The following is a 19887-nucleotide window of genomic DNA, read 5'->3' as shown; positions in this document are numbered from 1 at the left end:
CAAAACAAAACGCAGTTATGTTTCCAAATCCACACTTCTCCAAATTTTCTGATGCAAATGCATATACTGTATTAGTGAAAATAACATACACAAAATGCATTATAAGCGGAGAAATGGCAAAATGTGTATATAGGCTCCCTCCCACCCCCACTTACACAAGATTGTGTAACACATGGTGCAGGGAAATAAATGATTCAATCGAAACCTGGAAATGGTGGGAGGGAGCTGGAGAGTCTTCATGGCTCATGAGGAGATCCTCCCCAGAACCCAAAGTGAGGGCAGGAGGAAGCCCCAAAGGGACCTGGGGTGGAGCTGGGCTTTGTTTAGGCTGCTCAGCCTAACCACCTAACATTTATTTTGGATAGTACTTTTGGTCTGGATTGGAGAGAGAGCAGCAGAGAGGGCATTTAAAGGGTGTTTAGAAAGTGTTCTCCACTTATGTGATTTCCACTTATGAGCATGGAGGCCCCACATAAGGGGTGTGTGTGCCTGTATCAAGCAAAAATTACATACTCCAAAAATGGTATGTTCAGAAAAATGCGCACTAAAATGCTTGTGAATTTCCATGAGGACTTTTTTTAAATGAAAACAAAAGCTGATATTGAAATGTGGTGAACTGAACTTAAGTTTGGAAAAATGAGAAACTGAGAGAAACCCAAAAAGACAGACCGTACAAGAAACACTGATTCAGACAAAGTTCACATAGGTCCAACAGTTGGGGTGGCAAACCAACAAGGTTCCACACCTGCTGTTGATGATCCAACCTTATATCTCCAGGGCCATAAAAGGACTCAGTGACAACACTCATAAGCCCCTTTAAAAAAAATATATCCTAGGTGCTTGACATCCACACAGCAATTAAGAATCCAATTTGTATTGGTGGCACCTTGTGATATTTAAGTGAATCTAATGATCAACAGGGGGAGGCTTCAGCTAATTATTCTAGTCCATGTGCTCTTTGGCATGACTGAAATCTGGATACGGAAGGATGTGTGTCAGTGAAAAACAGGTGTACCAAATTCAGGTCCCTCCTCTCCCTCAGCCTCCATCAGCCTGATGAAATTGCTTTAAACCAGTGATGGCCAAACTTGGCCCTCCAGCTGTTTTGGGACTACAATTCCCATCATCTCTGACCACTGGTCCTGTTAGCTTGGGATGATGGGATTTGTAGTCCCCAAACAAAACAAACTTGGCCACCACTGCTTTAAACGATAACAGAACTGTTCTGCCAAGCCCATTTCTCCCGTGCCTTCAGATTGTGACAGGATGGATGACTTAAGCAATACTTGGAAATGATAGTTCTCAGGGCAAGAATTTATGAGCTCTGGCAGGTAGGGACGACCTGCTCAACTCTATTGACCTAAATAAGCAGAGTGGAATCCTCCCAACAACACAGCCCTCCCCCAGCTCCCTCAAGCGTGTCTCCCTACTTGACTGGATTCCAGCAGGCAGTACTGCTGACCACACAGAAGGGGGCCATGCCCTCTCTTCACCTGCCTTTCACCTCCTTGCTTGATTGCTTTTTGGCAGCAAGGTACTCAAGCACTTGTGCAACATGTTTTCAAAGAAGACAACATGTGCTTGAATCATAAAGGCCCCAAATATAGATCTTGCTAATTTCTCTGGTGGGTTAAGAAAAATGTCATCTATTCACCGCAAGCCCCCCAAAAGCTGACAAAGCTGAGCTGTTTGAGGTATATGAGTCAGTGGCAGCAGTCAAAACAAAGGAGGGGGAAAAGGAGTGGTTTAAATAAGTAACAGGCCCCTGAAGTAGCTTCTGGCTTCTCCGTGGCTGCCACTTGTCAGGACAGATTCCCCCAAACACAAAACGTGCCACGTGCTGTGACTACGGAGGTAAACTGACAAGGCTGGCTTAGCTCTCGTAGGAGCTAAGCAGAGATGAGAGACACACAATGCAAAAGAAGTTGAGAAGAACAGGAGCGAGAAGCAGGATGCTCGTCTGATCCAATTCCATGGATAACATTTTTTAAAAGAAGCAATCGGACCAAACATCTTCCAGTATTTCCATATGTGCCCCTGCTTCCTTTTAAAATGCAGTGAAATTCGGGTCAGGTTGGTGAAGGAGGTGCCCTGTTGACACCTGTGCTGGAAGAACTGCACTGGCTACCAAGAGGCTACTCAGGCAAGTTCAGTGTCTTGCTATTGACATATATAGCCTAGGACTACCTGGGATCAGGTTACCTCTGGGAGCACCTTCTCTTGGCTTGTACACTCCTGCCTGGTCACTTACATCCCCAGAAGAGACACTCTTAGTAGTGCTGTAGGTTCCTTATGTCCACTAAGACCAGGGTCTTTAATGTGGCAGCACCCGCCCCTTAGGCTGCACTTCCAATGAACACCAGGCAGGCATCTACCGTATTGCCATTTGGGTGGCTGCTAAAACTCTATCCATTTACCCAGCCTTTTCCTGAGGAGCGACCCAGCTATGTTGCTTTATTAAACTAATTTAATGAACAGCGATGAATATATGTGTACGTGTGTGTGAAATCTTATTGTTGATTTTATGCTATTTACCACTGCGATTTCCCCCACTAAATGACTGTGGTATAGAAATGTTTGCAAATAAATAAATAAATCTGGTGGTGGCAGAATGCAAAAAGTCAGGCTGGGCTGAATTCTCATCATATACCAGCATCATGTCTACGGCTGCTCATGCAGATAGAACCTGGCGCTAGAACTTTCCACTGAGCTAGTCCTCAAAAGAAGCCCTGATTTAGGGATATGCAAATATTATTTGCATCCTAATGCTTACAAAGTATATTGGGATGCCAATATTAGCTTGGAGCCATCAATATTTGCATTCATTCTGAGGCATATCTTTGGCAACCGGGGAGCATATTTATGACATACTGCCAAACTGAGCCAGATCCTTGGTCTTGATCCAGTACTTTCAACTGCCTATATTCTACAGAGCCTCTCTCAGTGCTGCTTCCTGTGATCATTTTAACTGGCAGTGCTAGGGAGTAGAGACTTGAGCATGCACTCTACCGTTCACCTACAACACCTCCAAACTGCCTAAGGCATTCACCCCTCTACCTGCTTGCCCAGGGTAATTGCGAGATATTAACTCACAACTGTGGGTCTGGTCTATGGCAGGGTATAGATACAGAACCCCAGAACTCCCTTGTCCTTTGCAAAACAAGGATTTCAATATTCTTTTTACAGGTATCAATGGAGCCATTCTTAATCACCTGAGGCACAGTTCACATGGTTGAAGAGCAATAATATTTCTGCCATGGCTACACTACTTCGTGTACATCATTTGCTTTACATCAGGGATGGGGAACCTCAGGCCCTCCAAGTATCATTAGACTTCAACTCCCATCAGTTCCAGTCAGCAGGACCAATGGTCAGGGAAGCTAGGAGCTACAGTGCAATGAAAAAACTGGAGGGCCACAGGTTCCCCTTCTCTGCTTTATGCAAACATCCAATGGCACAGAGGCCTAGTTCATGTGGTTCTTCAGAAGAATCACAGAAAAAGAGCATTCATTTGGGGCATCCAGTCCATGATGAGCATTATCATTTGGAGGAGGAAGAGGAGTCCGTACCTCCACCACATAGGGGCATTAGCTCCCCCTCCAAATGTAAAACTGAGCAGTGCCGCACTCCCCTGGATAGTTCTTGACAAAATGTGTGGATCATGGGGCGTTTAAGGGTATACTTCCGCTAGCCAGTGTGGCTAGAGAGCCAGTGTGGTGTAGTGGTTGAGAGTGGTAGTCTTGTAATCTGGGGAACCGGGTTCGCGTCTCCGCTCCTCCACATGCAGCTGCTGGGTGACCTTGGGCCAGTCACACTTCCTTGAAGTCTCTCAGCCCCACTCACCTCACAGAGTGTTTGTTGTGGGGGAGGAAGGGAAAGGAGAATGTTAGCCGCTTTGAGACTCCCTAAAGGGAGTGAAAGGCGGGATATCAAATCCAAACTCTCCTTCTTCTTCTAGCATGGTCTGCATGCATGCCACAGGTATGCCACCTTGGGTTCCATGCTGGAAGAAAGGTGGGATATAAATTCTAGGAAGTAAATAAGCAAACCTCTGCTCAGTAATGTACTCCCATCTCCACAAGCCATTTGTCTAAACTAAACAGCAGCCTTCAGGTGGTGGAAGATTTTAACAGCAATCCAAGCAAAGGGATTTGCTGGCACCTTTTACCAAAAGCTTTATTTACACTTTGATCTCCTCCTTTGTCTCTCCATTCCCCACACCCAGGGCCATGTAAAATTTAATTAAGAAGTTTATTGTTGGGCCTCCCAGCTTTCAGGGAAAGAGAAATGAAGCCAATTGCTTGCAGAAGAGAGTAGAAAAATGCCACCTGGAAATGCGGCTCTGGCTGTTTGTAATCATACAAGAGAAGAACAAGTGAGGAGGGCAATCTTAAATTAATTAAAATGGCTCACTGTAAAACTAGAGTCTGGAACAAAGGGACCCCAGTGACCCTCGGATGAAAGATGTGACACAGCTAGAAGTGGCATCCTCTGATTTTTTTAAAAAGAGCTTTAGTGACTGGAAAACATGAAGGCTCAAGGATGCAAGTTAAAGCAAAACACTTGTGTATGTGTTTAGCGAGAGGTAGAGCGGGAGAAAGATCCTAACATTTTCTATAATTGTCTCTCAGTGGGCATGACCCAATGTGGGCGGAGTAGTGGAGAGGGACATAGAAGTTCTAGCTGCATCCATGCACACATGGTGGGTTGGAGCAAATGTGTTCAGTGGTCCCAATCCAGCTGTCTGGTGCTGAGCAAGAACAGTCTCTGCTGCTATACCATGCAGGCTCCAGCCATCCATAAGAAGGCAAATATCTTCCCATGGGCAATTATTATTATAAGACCTCATCGTGTCCAAACAGTGCACCAAAGTGAGCACTATCCCACAGTGCTAGAGCCATGGAGTGAGAACTGTAGTCTTTTGTAGAAATAGGGCACTGCCATGTCCTTTTCACCAGCTGTAAACCGAGGCAGGGGGGTGCCATTTACCTACCAAAACACTCTGAATTTGGTAAAGGGGTAAAGATGATCCACCTGCAGAGTCCACAACAATCAGTGTAACCATAATTATGACACTGGGCTGGCTGAACTGGTTCATGTGGATTCTGCAGATCCAACTGCCCACCTACTTTATCAATCTAGTTTAGAGAAATGAAGGAAGCTGATGTTGTGAATCAAACAGAGGTTTATTTGTGGTTTTGAGGGAATCCCCAGTGTTTTCTCTGCAAATTAAAGACTGAATCAACCTGAATCCTATAGGTTTAAATCCATTTTGCCCACTACAATTCTGGTCCTAAGGAATAGTTTCTCCACTTGGTTGACAGGTCAAGATGAAGAAAGGAAATAAACACCACAATGGTTGCTTTCAGACATCACACAAGCCCTTTGCTCATATGGGGCAAAGATTGATAATTGGGTTTTGGACTTTGCATTCAAATGGGTGCAATCTAGTCTAGTGAAACTAAATCAAAGGGAATTGTGAACCCTCTCAATTAAAAAAGAGATACACATGTTGTAGGTAGGTAGATGGATGGATACATAAACAGATGGCGCATTTTCTTCAAAATGATGAGGGACAGAAACTTGCTTTCATTTTAATTAAAAGTTTACAGTATCTCAGGAGTCTCTGGAAGTGACTAGCTTCTACGCTGCAAATTATCACTGCAACCTAAAGAAGCAGGAGAAAAGGGCATAGGTGCTCTTTCTTCTCTGTCAGTGGGAATCCATGCAACTTACAGCATGGCATAAAAAATAATTGGACCTGGGCAAAACCTTGGCTTTTGTGTGCTCCATTAGTTGCAAGAGATCTGTTTCATATCTGCATGGCATCAAATTCATTCATTAAGTCCAGCGCACTGTAAATGACAACATTTTTTCCTCCCTCAAAGTAATCCGACAAATATCCCTTCTGAAAGTAAACTAATTAACTTGAAAATGGTTTAATATCCTGTAACAAAATAATCTTACAAGACTTCAGTTTCTAATGGGTGGACTTCCTCCAGGAGGCAGAAAGTACAAGTCTGTAGTCGGCTTTCCCCTTCAATCAACCAACAGGGGGAAGGATGAGTTTCTATGCTTCCAGCACCATGAGAGTTAATCATCCTCCCTTGTGCCGTCCAGGGACATCCATCAGCAGTAAAGATGCAGGGATGGTTTCACAAGCAAAGGATGGAGTACCAAGATGAAGGATTTCATTTTAGAAACAGGCCAAGAGAAGATGATAATTTAAAGCAGGCAAGTGCATCTTATGATCAGGCAAATACTTTCTGGTAATAAAAAGGGAAGCCACAGAGGATAAAATAGCCAACAAATGAATGAATGCACCATCAGCCTGAATGATCTCCCGGTAGTCACGATACCGTTAGAATGGGACCCTCTTGATTTTAAGCCCATAATGTTATGCCCCAACTTCTCTCTCTGAGAAGAAAGCCTTTCATATAGCAGGAGTTTTGGTGTGTCACCTGCAGGAGAATTTCCAGTTTTAATATTTCAGCAATACCAATCTTTCAGAATACACTTTAAAGCTCTCAATTTCATCTCCCGCTGTCATTTTTATATTTTATTAAATGTCCTCGCTCCCTCTAGTGTTAGCCACCATGCTTCCTGAACGCTTTCCCTGGCTGTATTTGGGACCTCGTGGTTTCCAGCGCTTTTGCCCCAGGGCTGCATAGATCAAGGGGAGGGTGGCAGGAGGTCAGCTCAGCTAATTAGGTGGTGCTATTCTGAGTTACAAGACTACTGATGTTTCTCTTATCTGTCCAGCAGAAGGCATGGTGCTTCCTACCAGGTTGTAAAGTAGACAGTTTGACTATTATTCATTTGCAGGAGAATAAAATAATCTTGATTTGGAGCAAGTTCCTAATACTGAGAGTTGGCATAGTTGTTTTAAAAGATGCAGGACTAGAATTATGGATCTGTTCCTTTTTATATGCATTCTGGGACTGTAGCTACGTTCACATTGCATTCATCAAAATATACCCCTGGCACCTGGTCTCTTAATAGTGCGCTATATAAGCTCAATAAGTCTATACTGCACATATTTGAAGGATGGTAGCAAAGATCTTTACTTACTATATGTTCAACCCAAAGTTCTGTCTGAAAAACAAAATGCTGGACAAAAAAATGAACATGGGACTTAAGGGTCTGCCTCACCCTTAAGACCCAATTACTATATGACAGCTTTCACCAACTTGGTGCCGATTAAGGCTGATGGGAATCATAGACCAAAATATATGGAGGGCACCACACTGGCAATGGCTGAAGTGACACTGACTCATGGTGTCCGTAATGCACATCTGAACTTGACAGCCTGCACTGTAAATGTACCCATCTCAGTACAGTGTTGTAGCTGTGCCCCGTTGAAGACTGATATTAAAAAAGACCCTTGCCTGTCATAGGCAGTGCATTCGTATACATATCAATTCAGAAGTAATCCTCACTGAGTTCAATGGGATTTACTCCCAAGTAAGTGTGTTTAGGATTGCAGCCTAAATCACATACTGCAGCACTAACTTTCCATTCTTCCTTGCCCACCACCCAACCAATGCATAGGTCCACAGGCAAAGCCTCACATCAGAGATGGAAAACCCTTCTTTGGTGGAGGGCCACATTATTTTCTGGTCAACTTTCTGGGGGCCAGGGCTGCCAGGGCTGGCTGGGGTTAGGAAGCAAAAGTGTCCCAAGCAATTAATATAATTTGGATAGCTCAGATAGTAGAGCAGGAGACTCGTAATCTCAGGGCTGTGGGTCCAAGCCCTATGTTGGACTAAAGATTCCTGCACTGCAGTGGGGTGGACAAGGTGACCCTCATGGTCCCTTCTACCTCTACAATTCTATGATTCCTCAAATCTATAAACTTTGTGCAGTAGGATAGTTTCTATATAAGGATTTAAATGTATTGCTTGCAGTTTGGTGCCTATAACCCAGGATTGACTGCAAGCAGCTCCAGCTATTCTTGGGGGGGACCCTCTCCCCCCCCCCACTGCCACCTCTACCCCTGCCACTGAAGAACTGCTTAGTGCAAGCACAGCCTTCAATACACATCCTACAAACTTTTGCATTCATTTGACCCCAACATCAAACGGTGCTTGATAGGCACCATCATCAGAGTAAACATGGCGCTGACACACCCTGCACAATCAGCTTTGGACAGACAAGACAGTTAGTTGGGAGGGAAGTTGGGGATATCCTGGGTAGTTAATCAGAGCAGTACAGGGGGGAAGTCAAAGAGAAGCGCAGTGCTAAAAGACGAAGCTAATATAATTCAGGCAAGGCTTTGCAGACAGAGCCAAAGGAACATAAAAAAGGAAGAGAGAAATGATTTGACACAGAGAGGGGAGGCGATCCCAAGTTTCAGAAGTGTCATGGCAGAAGGCACAAAGACTAGTGTGAGGAAATGAAAATAAGCGAGGGGGTGGGCTGGTAGCACATGAGATTCTTTGGTGCAAAAAAGGGGGGATTAGAGAAGTGAATGAAGCAAAGGAAAGGATGGAGAGAGCTTTAAATGGAACGGTGCTGGAGACTTTGATGCAGATGGAGGAAGGGTGCTACTGTCTGCTAACAGGGCCAAGATATGAAGTGGCAGGGAACCAAGCCATGACGGCAGTACCTTAAAGCATTCAATTTGAAAGGAGATAGAAGAATGGCCTGCCAGGTCCACAGCCAAGATACAGCAAAACCAAAGTCCAGGCTAATTCCATGATCCCACTGCCTCAGGAAGCTCCTACCCCAAAGCAAACAGGAATGAAACATTGTCTTGAGCCTGTGCATTTCCAACAGCACAGTGCCATTGGATGCAAAAGCTAACACAGCAACTTTGACACAATGTGAAGGAAATGGGCTATTTCTGTTTTTTAAAAAATATATACAGTGGTATCTTGGTTTACAACCATAATCCGTTCTGGAGGTTTGCTTGTAAACCAAAACAGGTTGTCACCCAAGGCACGCTTTCGCTAATGGGGCCTCCCAAAAGAAATTTTACGTAATCTGATCACTGAAGAATTGATGCTTTTGAATTATGGTGCTGGAGGAGACTCTTGAGAATCCCATGGACTGCAAGAAGATAAAACCTATCCATTCTTAAGGAAATCAGCCGTGAGTGCTCACTGGAAGGACAGATCCTGAAGCTGAGACTCCAATACTTTGGCCACCTCATGAGAAGAGAAGACTCCCTGGAAAAGACCCTGATGTTGGGAAAGATGGAGGGCACAAGGAGAAGGGGATGACAGAGGACGAGATGGTTGGACAGTGTTCTCGAAGCTACCAGCATGCGTTTGACCAAACTGCAGGAGGCAGTGGAAGACAGGAGTGCCTGGCGTGCTCTGGTCCATGGGGTCACGAAGAGTCGGACATGACTAAATGACTAAGCAACAACAACAAATCCAAAAAATGTTTGCAAACTGCGACACACACTTCCAGGTTTGACGTGTAATCCAAAACGTATGCAAACCAGACTGTTCGCAAACCAAGGTACAACTCTATATAAATCTTGTGTGTAGGGTTGTTTGGGAATTATGGAGTTAACTTGTTAAACCTGGTGTGACCAGTGGTCAATCTGGAAGCTGGTAAAATCATAGAGAAGGGTACAGATTTTACATAGGTGATGTCTGCTGGGAGAGGGGGGTAACCCTAGTACTTCCTTCGGTTTTGTGAATTCAAAAGTAAGGCAGTCATGGAGCCCCAGGACTATCTGGCTAGTAACTTGCTTTGGCTTTCAGATCTGGTGTGATCTCAGGATACAAAGGAAACACACCCTGGAGGGTTACAGGCATGGCTAATTGCAGGCTGCATTTAACTCTTTGTTTATTTGTTCGTTTGCTCCATTGGGAATCTTACGTAAAACCTTTTTTTTCTTAGGAACTGCTTTTTTATTCCTTTAGGTAAAGGTAAAGGTACCCCTGCCCGTACGGGCCAGTCGTGTCCGACTCTAGGGTTGTGCGCCCATCTCACTTAAGAGGCCGGGGGCCAGCACTGTCCGGAGACACTTCCAGATCACGTGGCCAGCGTGACGAAGCTGCTCTGGCGAGCCAGCACCAGCGCAGCACACGGAAACACCGTTTACCTTCCCACTATAAAGCGGTACCTATTTATCTACTTGCACTTAGGGGTGCTTTCGAACTGCTAGGTGGGCAGGAGCTGGGACCGAAAGATGGGAGCTCACCCCGCCTCGGGGATTCGAACCGCCGACCATGCGATCGGCAAGCCCTAGGCGCTGAGGTTTTACCCACAGCGCCACCCGCGTCCCTTTTAAACTCGTTTCATAAAAGGTTTGCGGTCTACTTGAACATATCTCTCAACATCTGTGTTTTTAATTTGTTTTATGTTTTTATATTGTTGCAAGCCACTGTGATATATTTTAACTAATAAACAAAGTGCCATGTTCTACATTGTCTTGGGTGTTCTCAAGGAGACACAAATGGGATTTGGGGCTGGTTGGTGAAAGGCAGCCTTGCAGAAAAATAAAATGCTTTTAACTAGTGGCAGCAAAGGTCTAAAGTGAAGGGTGAGTGAACAGGAGGGGACATTCTGCTTGGCCAGGAATCCCTGACATGGTACAGGACCCAGGGAAGCTGGGGTTCCATAGCACAATCAAACATATACACCAGTACCCCTGGCAAATATAGAACATAGGAAGATACCTTATACTGAGCCAGACCACTGGTCCATCTATCTCAATATTGTCTACACTGACTGGCAATAGCTTTCCAGGAGTTCAGATTAGGTTCATCCTAAGGCCAGGCCAAGATATCTTGCTGCCTGAGGCAAAGGGCAAAATGGTACACACATGAACCCATTCCTCATATAGTAGTGAATCTACTACTACCTCACTAAGTAGTTTGGATTTGAATTCATCTAGGGCAGCAAAAATAGCTTGAGCCAGCTCTGTCTGTGGTCCACAATTCAGTGCAGATTTGGGTGCACTTAAACAAGGGTTGGGAAGCTAGGGATCTTCCAGATCCCATCATGCCCAGCCATTGTGGCTATTGGTCAGGGATGTTGCAGTCTAAAAATGACTGCAGGGGGCAACAGGTTTTCCTCCCTGACAAACACACTGATTTCAATGGGCTTATAAAGTGCTTACACATATGTGTTGAACTGTGGTCTCTAGAGAAAGATCAAAGCTACAGCAAGCCTTGAGCTACCCAGCCATATCCAAGCAGCTTAACTAATTTGTTTTGTAACCCAAATCCAAGCAATACATTGAATGTGAGCATATTAAGAAACTGTAACCCTCCCTCCTCTGGATTAATTGAAATAGGGACAATGAATATATTCCAGGCTTCCTCAACCTCAGCCCTCCAGATGTTTTGAGACTACAATTCCCAGCATCCCTGACCACTGGTCCTACTAGCTAGGGATCATGGGAGTTGTAGGCCAAAAAACATCTGGAGGGCCGAGGTTGAAGAAGCCTGATATATTCCTGTTTAGTGTCATGGGAGTAAGTTATTCAGCAAGGAACCTAAATGAACCATCTTCTGTGCCACTATCTGTTGAGGAATCTGGCTAAGAGTCTTTCTAGCAGACTCTTTCTGGCTAGGAGTCTCTGCTAAGCAGAGCTATCCATTCCAAAACAAAACCAAGTATTGTCCCTGTCACCATCCTTTCTTGTTAGAGCCCTTAATTTAAAAAACCACCTGCCACCTATTACAGCCCATCAGGCTCCCAATGTGCATCTCACCAAGGTGAGAGGTAAAATAACAGCATCAGACTGACATGTGCACATTAGCAGCCAGCAATCCCACCAGAATACTGCCAAAGGCATTCATAACCAGCCTTACCTCCAAAAAGGAGCAGGCAGAGAGGCATGCACTTCCAGACCTTTCTATCCAACAAGGGCATTTCCAGTTCTTTGAGCAAAAGGTGTCAGATCCACAAGGAAGAGGAACAATTAATTACTGTTTAGATTTCGCACAAAGGACTCTAGATGCATGTATGTATACAATTAATTACGTATTGTCATAGATAATTGCATGCCTATAAATGCTTTCAATATATAATTAACACAAAGAACAGAGAAACAATCTTAACTAGAGGGAGCGAAGCCACAAGGACTCAAGACTTTCACAGTTGCATAAACTAGGCTCTGGAAAATAAAATAAGAACATTGACCTTGTAGCATTTTTCTAAAACCTAGGAAGTCAGGGTCTCTTGACTGACTAGCCCAAATTACATTTATTCAGAAGTGTATCATTGATTTTCAATGGGGCTTTCTTCCAAATCAGAATGCTTAGAATTTCAGCCAAAGCCAAACAAGGAGTCCCAAATCTCTTGACAGACAACACACTTCATCCAGCGCAGCAGAAATGAAATGCCTTTCTTCATTCCTCTGGCTGTTCATAGGGATGGAAATTATAACTGATAAGAAAGCCAAGTTCTAAACCAGAGATGAAAAACTTGTGGGGCTGCAGATGTCGCTGGATCATCCCTGGCTCAGACTAATGCAAGTTGGGAGTCCAATATCTTTCACAGATGCATGAGCCACAGCAACCCCATCCCTGTGAAAAATGTTCTGGCCTGTCTCAATAATGCCCAACACCTTCAATGGTGCAAAGAGAAAAATAGCATCCCATGCAGAGAGTGGAACGTGGTTGCAGCACCCTCCTCCTTGCAGTCAGACAATATTTCTTCAAATGTTTCAAGCAGCCATGTTTAGCATCAGTGAAAGCTTCAGGACAATTTAATATTTATGTTTCTTTGAACAAGGCTCATATGGTATGTATTTCTCATTCTGCAATGTTTCCACGTGACTCTTATCCATGTTTACTTATCTGAGATTAATCAAGAGCTGAACTTTCAGCAGCAGTCACCTCACGTCTTTAAGAAGTGATCGGTCTATCTGTTAATGGATGTGAAACTCTGGACTGGTTCACATGGTGTCAACTGGCTCTGCCCAGGGTGATGATGAGAGCATGCCTTTGCCCATGATCACAGAGAACAGGTAGCAAATGAACAGGCACAACTGCAGAACTCTGGCAGCAATTTCCACTGTCATGACGACTGATGTTCAGTTTCTACAGTTGCTAATGCAGCAATTCCAGAAGGGTGGCCAATGCCATGCCAGTCTGTTGCAGCAAAAAGAACAAAGAGTCCTGTGGCACCTTAAAGACCAACAAATTCAGTCATTATGGCATAAACTTTTGTTGCATCCAGCAAAGTGGGCTTTAGCTTAGAAAGTTGTTAAGACTTCACCATGCCATAGAACTCTGTTGTTTTTACTGGGTTGCTGCCACTATCTCAGTAGATAATTTCTACTGGATCCCTAAGTATGCCAATGTCTGTTGGCATCAGTCGCTGTGATGTTCGGGCAGAAGAAAGCTTTTGAAGCTCCCGAACGAATGACCAGGAGGGAGAGAACATGCCAGACGGGCATGTGTCTCTACCAGGGTCCTACTCAAGTGTAGAATGAGCTCCGAACAAAAACCCTGATTCATAATTCCCTAACACTATACTACTAGCAAAGATACCCCTCTCTAAAAGGGCAGCCACTGGAATCCCCCATGGGCCTTGGGTGCCAAAGCCTTGGTGTCTAAAGTCTTAGGAAAGATAGCAATTGACTCTAGACACTTACTAATGGAAGCAGAAATGGCAGCAGCCTAATTGTCAGAACACGAATGATCCCAAACATCCAATTATAAGCTTAAGTCAATTGGGAGGAATGTAATTCCTGACCTACCAGGAGTGACCTCCATCCTAATTGGCTTGACCTTGTGGTTGACTGTGTCATGTGCTTTCTGATAGCATACAGCTCCTGCCTTCACTTCATCACTTTATGGTGAAAGGAAAATATATGTTATGCAGTTTACCAGCTATAGGATTCTAATACACTTCCAGCTCATTTCATAATTCTCAGAAAGCCTAACCCAAAATCAACACTTGTACAGATACTCTCTAGCCTAAGATTTGCTTGATTTTTCCCTCTCAGGGTCTTTTCATGTGCTGGTTTTTCTTTTCTTTTTCCCCCCTAAATATACAAAAAATATTTTTCACACATATTTTTCTATGTGTGAAGAAAAAAGTGAATCTTATTTTTCCGTTGCAAAGTACACAGATCGCACATCTGATGTGGACACTAGCCATATAAAATGTACAATACAGTTGATAGGAAGCAGGAATTGCTAGAGAAATGATGAGGAAGGACAGAACCAGTGGCAGCAGAAGAACAAGTAAGGTCAATGGTGCTGTCAGGGCAGGACTTTGGGACAGAAGTCCCCCACTGAGCAGAATCAGCAGGAGAGGCCCCAAATGCAACAGGGCTGTCCTACGACATACTGAAGTACGTGAATACAGTGGTACCTCGGGTTACATACGCTTCAGGTTACAGACTCCACTAACCCAGAAATAGTGCTTCAGGTTAAGAACTTTGCTTCAGGATAAGAACAGAAATCGTGCTCCGGCGGCGTGGCGGCAGCAGGAGGCCCCATTAGCTAAAGTGGTGCTTCAGGTTAAGAACAGTTTCAGGTTAAGAACAGACCTCCGGAACGAATTAAGTACTTAACCCAAGGTACCACTGTACACACTATCGTCTAAAAGACCAGAGTCTGGAATTCCCTTACTACACCACTAGGTAGGTTGAGGCCAAGGTAATAAGAAAAGGCTTTGCGGTGGGAGTAGATCTTGAGGCAGGACTGATGAGGAAAAGGAGGCTATCCAAAAGAAGGTGGAGAGAAAGGCGGAAAAGCCAGGAAAAAAGAACAATGGATGATTCTTTTGTTTGTGGTGGAAAACCCATGCAAACCTCTTCTCCCCATGTGGGTAGTAAAAGCAGTGAATGCCCATTCTGAGGCTCCATAGCAGACAACATGTCTCTCTCACGTCTCACTCTCTGGCCAACACAAGCTTTCTATTAAGGGACCAGCACAGCCCCCCTCTTTCTAAGGTCTGCAGTACAAATTCACATTCAGTTGTACTAAACTAAGCAGTTTACTTTTGGGTAAACTCCCAAATATTGCATTAGTATTATTATTCCACATTAATATCTAATGGAGGAGATGCTAGAGATATATAAGCAGGACTGGATTCGGCTCCATAGCCCCCCATTGTGGCACGCAAGCTACAGTCTCTCTGCTATACGCAGGGAAGTGGGATGCGAAGAAATCAACTGATTTACTTTGGTCCATATTACTGACACTCATAATTACATGTGCACATGCATATACATGTGCATGCACACATGTTCTGAAACGTACTTCCCTGAGCCTATAGCTGAAAGTGTGAGTATTTCCTGATTTGCCTTAAAAAGAAATTCTCTAGCAAGTAAAAACACAATTTCTCTCTTCATTTTTAAAAATGCTTTTCATTATTCTTCATTTGAATATGCTCCCCCAACTTCTTCCTAAGTGTCATGCAGCTTCTATTCTCCATTAGCATTTTTAATAATAAAAAAATCCACTCTTTTCTTATTCCCTTTCTACCAGTTCTTAAAACCCCAGGAGAGATCTGTAGACTGAAATTAACTGTGTGCCAAACAACTACTTTTGCCAGTTCCTGACGCCTGCCAAAAGGCAAGGAGGAGACTTTGACAAGTCAAATCTTCACAAAGAGAGAGAGGAAGCAGGGATGCAACCCCTATGTGCTCATCACGTGAGCAAAGTCAGAACTGAAGCACCGAGCTGCTCAGGAGAGCAGAGCACAACCTACGCAGTGAGGGGACGTGCTTTGGTATTCCCTGCGCCCCCTCAGATGCTTTGCATCTCCTCCGTGCATTCAGAAAACATGTTCCCCAGCAGCAGCCAGGCACGGATGAAGTCTTGCGGTCAGGTATATAATAGCTTTGAGCTCTACTCTGAGCCAAATCGCTATTTCACCCTGCCCCTCTGGGCCAATTGCTTGACCTCCTTATGCCACAATCAAGCCTATTGTCAAATTGGGTAGACAGAAGCACGGCTGCAGAAGGAAGGATAAAAGAGCCAGCCACTATTTTTGATTACTAGCGTGAGATGGAGGGTGTTTCCTGATAACACATGAAAGCAGCAGTGCTTCTCGGAGTCAAGTTGAGCATTTGACTTTCCCTGTAGGTTCACAACAGTGCCTGGTTTTTAAGAGCAAAGCTAATTAATCACAAGGTGCAGCCTTTGCATTCTCCCACAAAAGAGTAAGAGGGGAAAGTCCCCAGAAGCAGGACCTCTAGTTACAGACATCGTGGATATTACTTGTTCATTAACATGCTGGCTCGTTCTTCCCTTCGCACAAATGCCACAGTGATCCATGCCATTCCATCAGTGAAACGCAGCATCTTTGCAGCCAGATATTTCCAGCCCAAAATATCAGGGAGGGAACCAAGAACGCTACTGCAGTGTACTTGGCTATTTGGCACCCTGTAACGAGTCCTTAGTTTTATTAGCAGAGATCTAGAATTATTTATCCATCCTAGTAAAGAGGATCATCATCTGACATTTGCCTTTGGACAGAAATGACATCTTTATTTTCCCAAAGTGCCAGAAGCATTCTGAACTGAACCAGAAGCTATCAAGTACTGAAAACCTGTATCAGTGACTAGCTCCTTTGGTGAATCACTGAACACTTAAGACAGAGAAACAACTTCTAATTTCACTACATTGATCAAAGCTGTTAAAAATCAGGATTCCGCAGTGCTTCTCTAGACATGGCACATCTTTAGGACACCCACTATTGCTTCTATTCTTAGTAATGTGGTGTCCACAGCACGATGAGGTGAAGAGTAGCCTGCACTTAAGTCTCCATTGCTTAGGTAAATGGTGACAAACTAAAAATAAGATCAAAATGTGTATGAGGCTGTTGTTGTTTTCTGACAATATAGAGGAATAGGCAAGACACCAAAGGCTTTGGGCCCCAAACGACCAATAATGACTGGGAAGTAAAAACTATATGAAAAGACAGAATATGGATTTTTCAGATCTGGATGTTCCACTTGGTGCTTGTAATTGTTCTGTTCCTGGTGACAGTACATGCAAAAAGCAATAAAGGAGGAGGTAATAATCAGAACATTGCCTCCAGTGGGCTTTCCCCAACACTCTGTGCACAGTTTTGCCTCCTTCCCAAGCCTTTAATGGCAGAACTGACTAGAACCTTCCTGGCATCAGGTTAAAATAAAATTGAAAATCCTTCTTATGGCCGTCCTAGGAGCATTATGAAGCAAGATGCTAGCTAGCTAACTCAACCTAACAATGCCCCTTTCATTGCTCTCTCCAGCAGACACATTGCCTATAATGTAGCTGCATCCTCCAAGTGCAGCTATTCAGAATAAGACTTCAAGGGCGCCACCTTTTGATAAGACTGGGTCCAGGAAATATATATGCATACACACACAAATGGAATCCGTCAGGCAAACTTTTAGGAATCCTTCCTATTATTACTATTATTATTATCATTGTTGATATTATTATTAGACCCTTTTATTGACTGGAAAGAAAAGGCTCGGGGTTGCCCCTGATTTGTTTGAAATTGTTTCCTCTTCTTTCATTGCATGTCAGCAGAGAGGCGAGGAGGGAGGGGTACGTGCCTTTCCCTTAATAAATGAAACGCCAGGCTCTAAACTACGGAGAAGGCTCACGCCCCTCCCTCCCTCTCAGCCTGCGCGTCCCCCCACCAACCGAGCCCACACGGACCCACTGAAGGGTTTCCAGGGACGGATGGGGCGGAAGAGAGAAAGCAACTGCATTACAAGCCATGTCCAGAGCACAACTCTCTCTCTCTCAGAGGGAGAAGGAAGGTTGTGGGGTTTTTTTAATATAGAAAGAAAGAGCCTCTCTCTGAAACAAGCCGTCTGATCGAACTTTCCTCCAGAAGCTCGTATTCCGCGTTCCCCACCGCCTAATAAAAAGTGGGGACCGTAGGACTCTCCCTCCTTCCCTGGCACCCACCAGCCACCCAGAGATGACACGGCTTTGGGATTTGTCGCGCGTTTCCCCTGACCGTGTTTATTTCAGCCCAGCCAATGGGGATGGGAAAACTTTTCTTCTTCTTTTCGGCAAAGCAGGAAAACCAAGGGAGTGGACTTGTGCCTGCCCAACCATGGCACTACTACGACCCCCCAGCCCACCCCACCCGCCCAGTCCCCGAGGGGCCCTTTGACTCACGCTGCTGTTGTAGCCGGACCAGTGCACCATGGCTTGGTTGTGGGCCGAGTCTCCGGCGAGGGCAAAGGTCGTGCTGCTCAGCCTCCACTCTTCTCCGCCGCCTGCCGCTCCCCTCAGCTTGCCGGTGCGCCCTTCCTCCCGGGAACCTTTGCCTGGCGCTCGCGGCGCTTTCTGGCCGTCGGTCAAGGAGACGCCCCAGGCGCCCGCTTCTGCCCCGAGGCTGTCCGGGGCCAAAGGCTGCCGCTCCTCGGCGCTTCTCCTGGCCCTGCGCTCACGAGGGTTGCCGCCCGGCATTTTGCCAAGAGAGACTCCTGCCTCCTCCTCCCTGGCGGCTCCGGGCGCCCGCTCCGTCTCCTCCCGGCCAAGCGCCGGCCAGTCTCCGCTGCCCCTCGCCCTGGCCGAGAAGAGTTGGCCGGGCGTGGGGCTCCGGCGCGCCCTCCCGGTTCCCTGCAGGGCGCCGGCGGCCGCTCCCCGGCGCGCCCCGCCGGCGCTCAGCCCACCCACCCCCCGAGCCGCCGGCTGACCCCTTCCCGGACCCCGATCCTTCCGGAGCGCTTCTTCCCTTCCTCCGCCGCCGCCGCCTTCTCTTTCTTCTCCCTCGCCCCCAGCACCCCATCCTCCGCCGGGTTTCCCCGGCAGGGCTTCCCCTTCGCCGCCGCCGTCCCCGCTTGGCCCAAGCGGCACTCCCCGAGGAACCTCCAGAGGCGGCGGCGGCGGCTGCTGCTGCAGAAGCTGGACCCGGAAAGATGCCGGAGATGTGGAGAACGAAGCGGCGGCGGCAAAGCAAGAGCGGCAAGTTATCTCAGCGCCGGTGAAACGCCAAGTGCCCAGCCAGAGCCATGTCGAGGCGATCCAAGCGATGGAGCAGCAGCCCGAGGACCAGCCAGATCCTCTCTCCATGCCTCGCAGAGAGAGTTGCTTGTTTGGGGTGGGGGGGTGGGGGAGGCAGATCCTTTAGAAAAGGAGGGAGGGGAGAAGCTGGTTGATTCGGAGGGTTCCTTGGCAGCCAAAGGTCTCTTCTTCCACCTTTTCCTCTCTGATGACGAGCAGTTGTTTTCTTTTTCAAACAAATCCCCACCGCCACACACAAAAACCCGAAACAAAACCACAGACACACTCCTCTATAGTTGGGACTCTTGTTCTTTCACTTGGTGGATTTTCTTTCTCTTTTCTTCCTCTTTCTTTTCCTTCTTTTTGTCCCCCCCTTCCTCCCCAAAAAAGTGCTTTTCAGTGAAACTGTTCACGTTCGAGGATTTGATCAAGTAAGAGGATAGCACCACCAAGGGGAGGAGCTGCTGCGCCCCAGCGAAACGCAGCGGCTGAACTAGACCGAGCCGTTCACCAACCACGCTGCACTTCCAGCGGAATCCGGCGGTGTGTGTGCGCGCCCGCGCGTCGGTGCCTCTGTGTTAGCAGAAGAGCGAGTGCGAGAAACTCACACGGGCGTGCGTGGGCAAGGAAAACAACAACAGCCAAGGAGGAAAGCCGATAGGAGGACCACCGCCGGGGGGTTTTCTCCTCGCGTGGCGCCGCGGAATGGGAAGCACCGCCGCTTTGGCCCTGGGGAGGCGAGTGGCGGGGGCGGATGGGGAGGGCGCGGGCTAGAAAAGCGATGCAGTCAGAGCCAAAGATCTCCCGGGTTTCCCCAACACCCAGACATGGACAGCTTTTCTTTCTCCTGCTTTGATAGTCTCGTAACGGAGGCCGCTGAAGTAACAGGCTAGGCTGTGTGTGTGTGTGTGTGAGAGAGAGAGAGAGAGAGTGAGTTTAAACCTGATCTGTTCCTGTTGGTTCGTAAGGAAGTCCCGCTGCTTCCAATAGTATATCTACCCAG

At 46.2% G+C, this 19887-nt stretch overlaps 1 protein-coding gene across 1 annotated transcript in view; it reads right to left on the bottom strand.

The window, feature by feature from the left end:
• The window catches only part of SORCS3 (sortilin related VPS10 domain containing receptor 3), a 405333-nt gene extending 385722 nt beyond the window's left edge, over window positions 1-19611 (bottom strand). Inside the window, exon 1 of the mRNA XM_083441626.1 lies at window positions 18054-19611. Coding sequence (XP_083297752.1) covers window positions 18054-18953 — 900 coding nt within the window. The 5' untranslated portion in view covers window positions 18954-19611. The remainder of the gene's footprint in view (window positions 1-18053) is intronic.
• Between the last annotated feature and the right edge of the window lie 276 nt (window positions 19612-19887).

The sequence above is a fragment of the Podarcis tiliguerta genome, assembly GCF_965153285.1.
Source record: "Podarcis tiliguerta genome assembly, chromosome: 5".
Taxonomy (NCBI): domain Eukaryota; kingdom Metazoa; phylum Chordata; class Lepidosauria; order Squamata; family Lacertidae; genus Podarcis; species Podarcis tiliguerta.
This window is presented reverse-complemented; position numbering and strand designations above follow the sequence as displayed.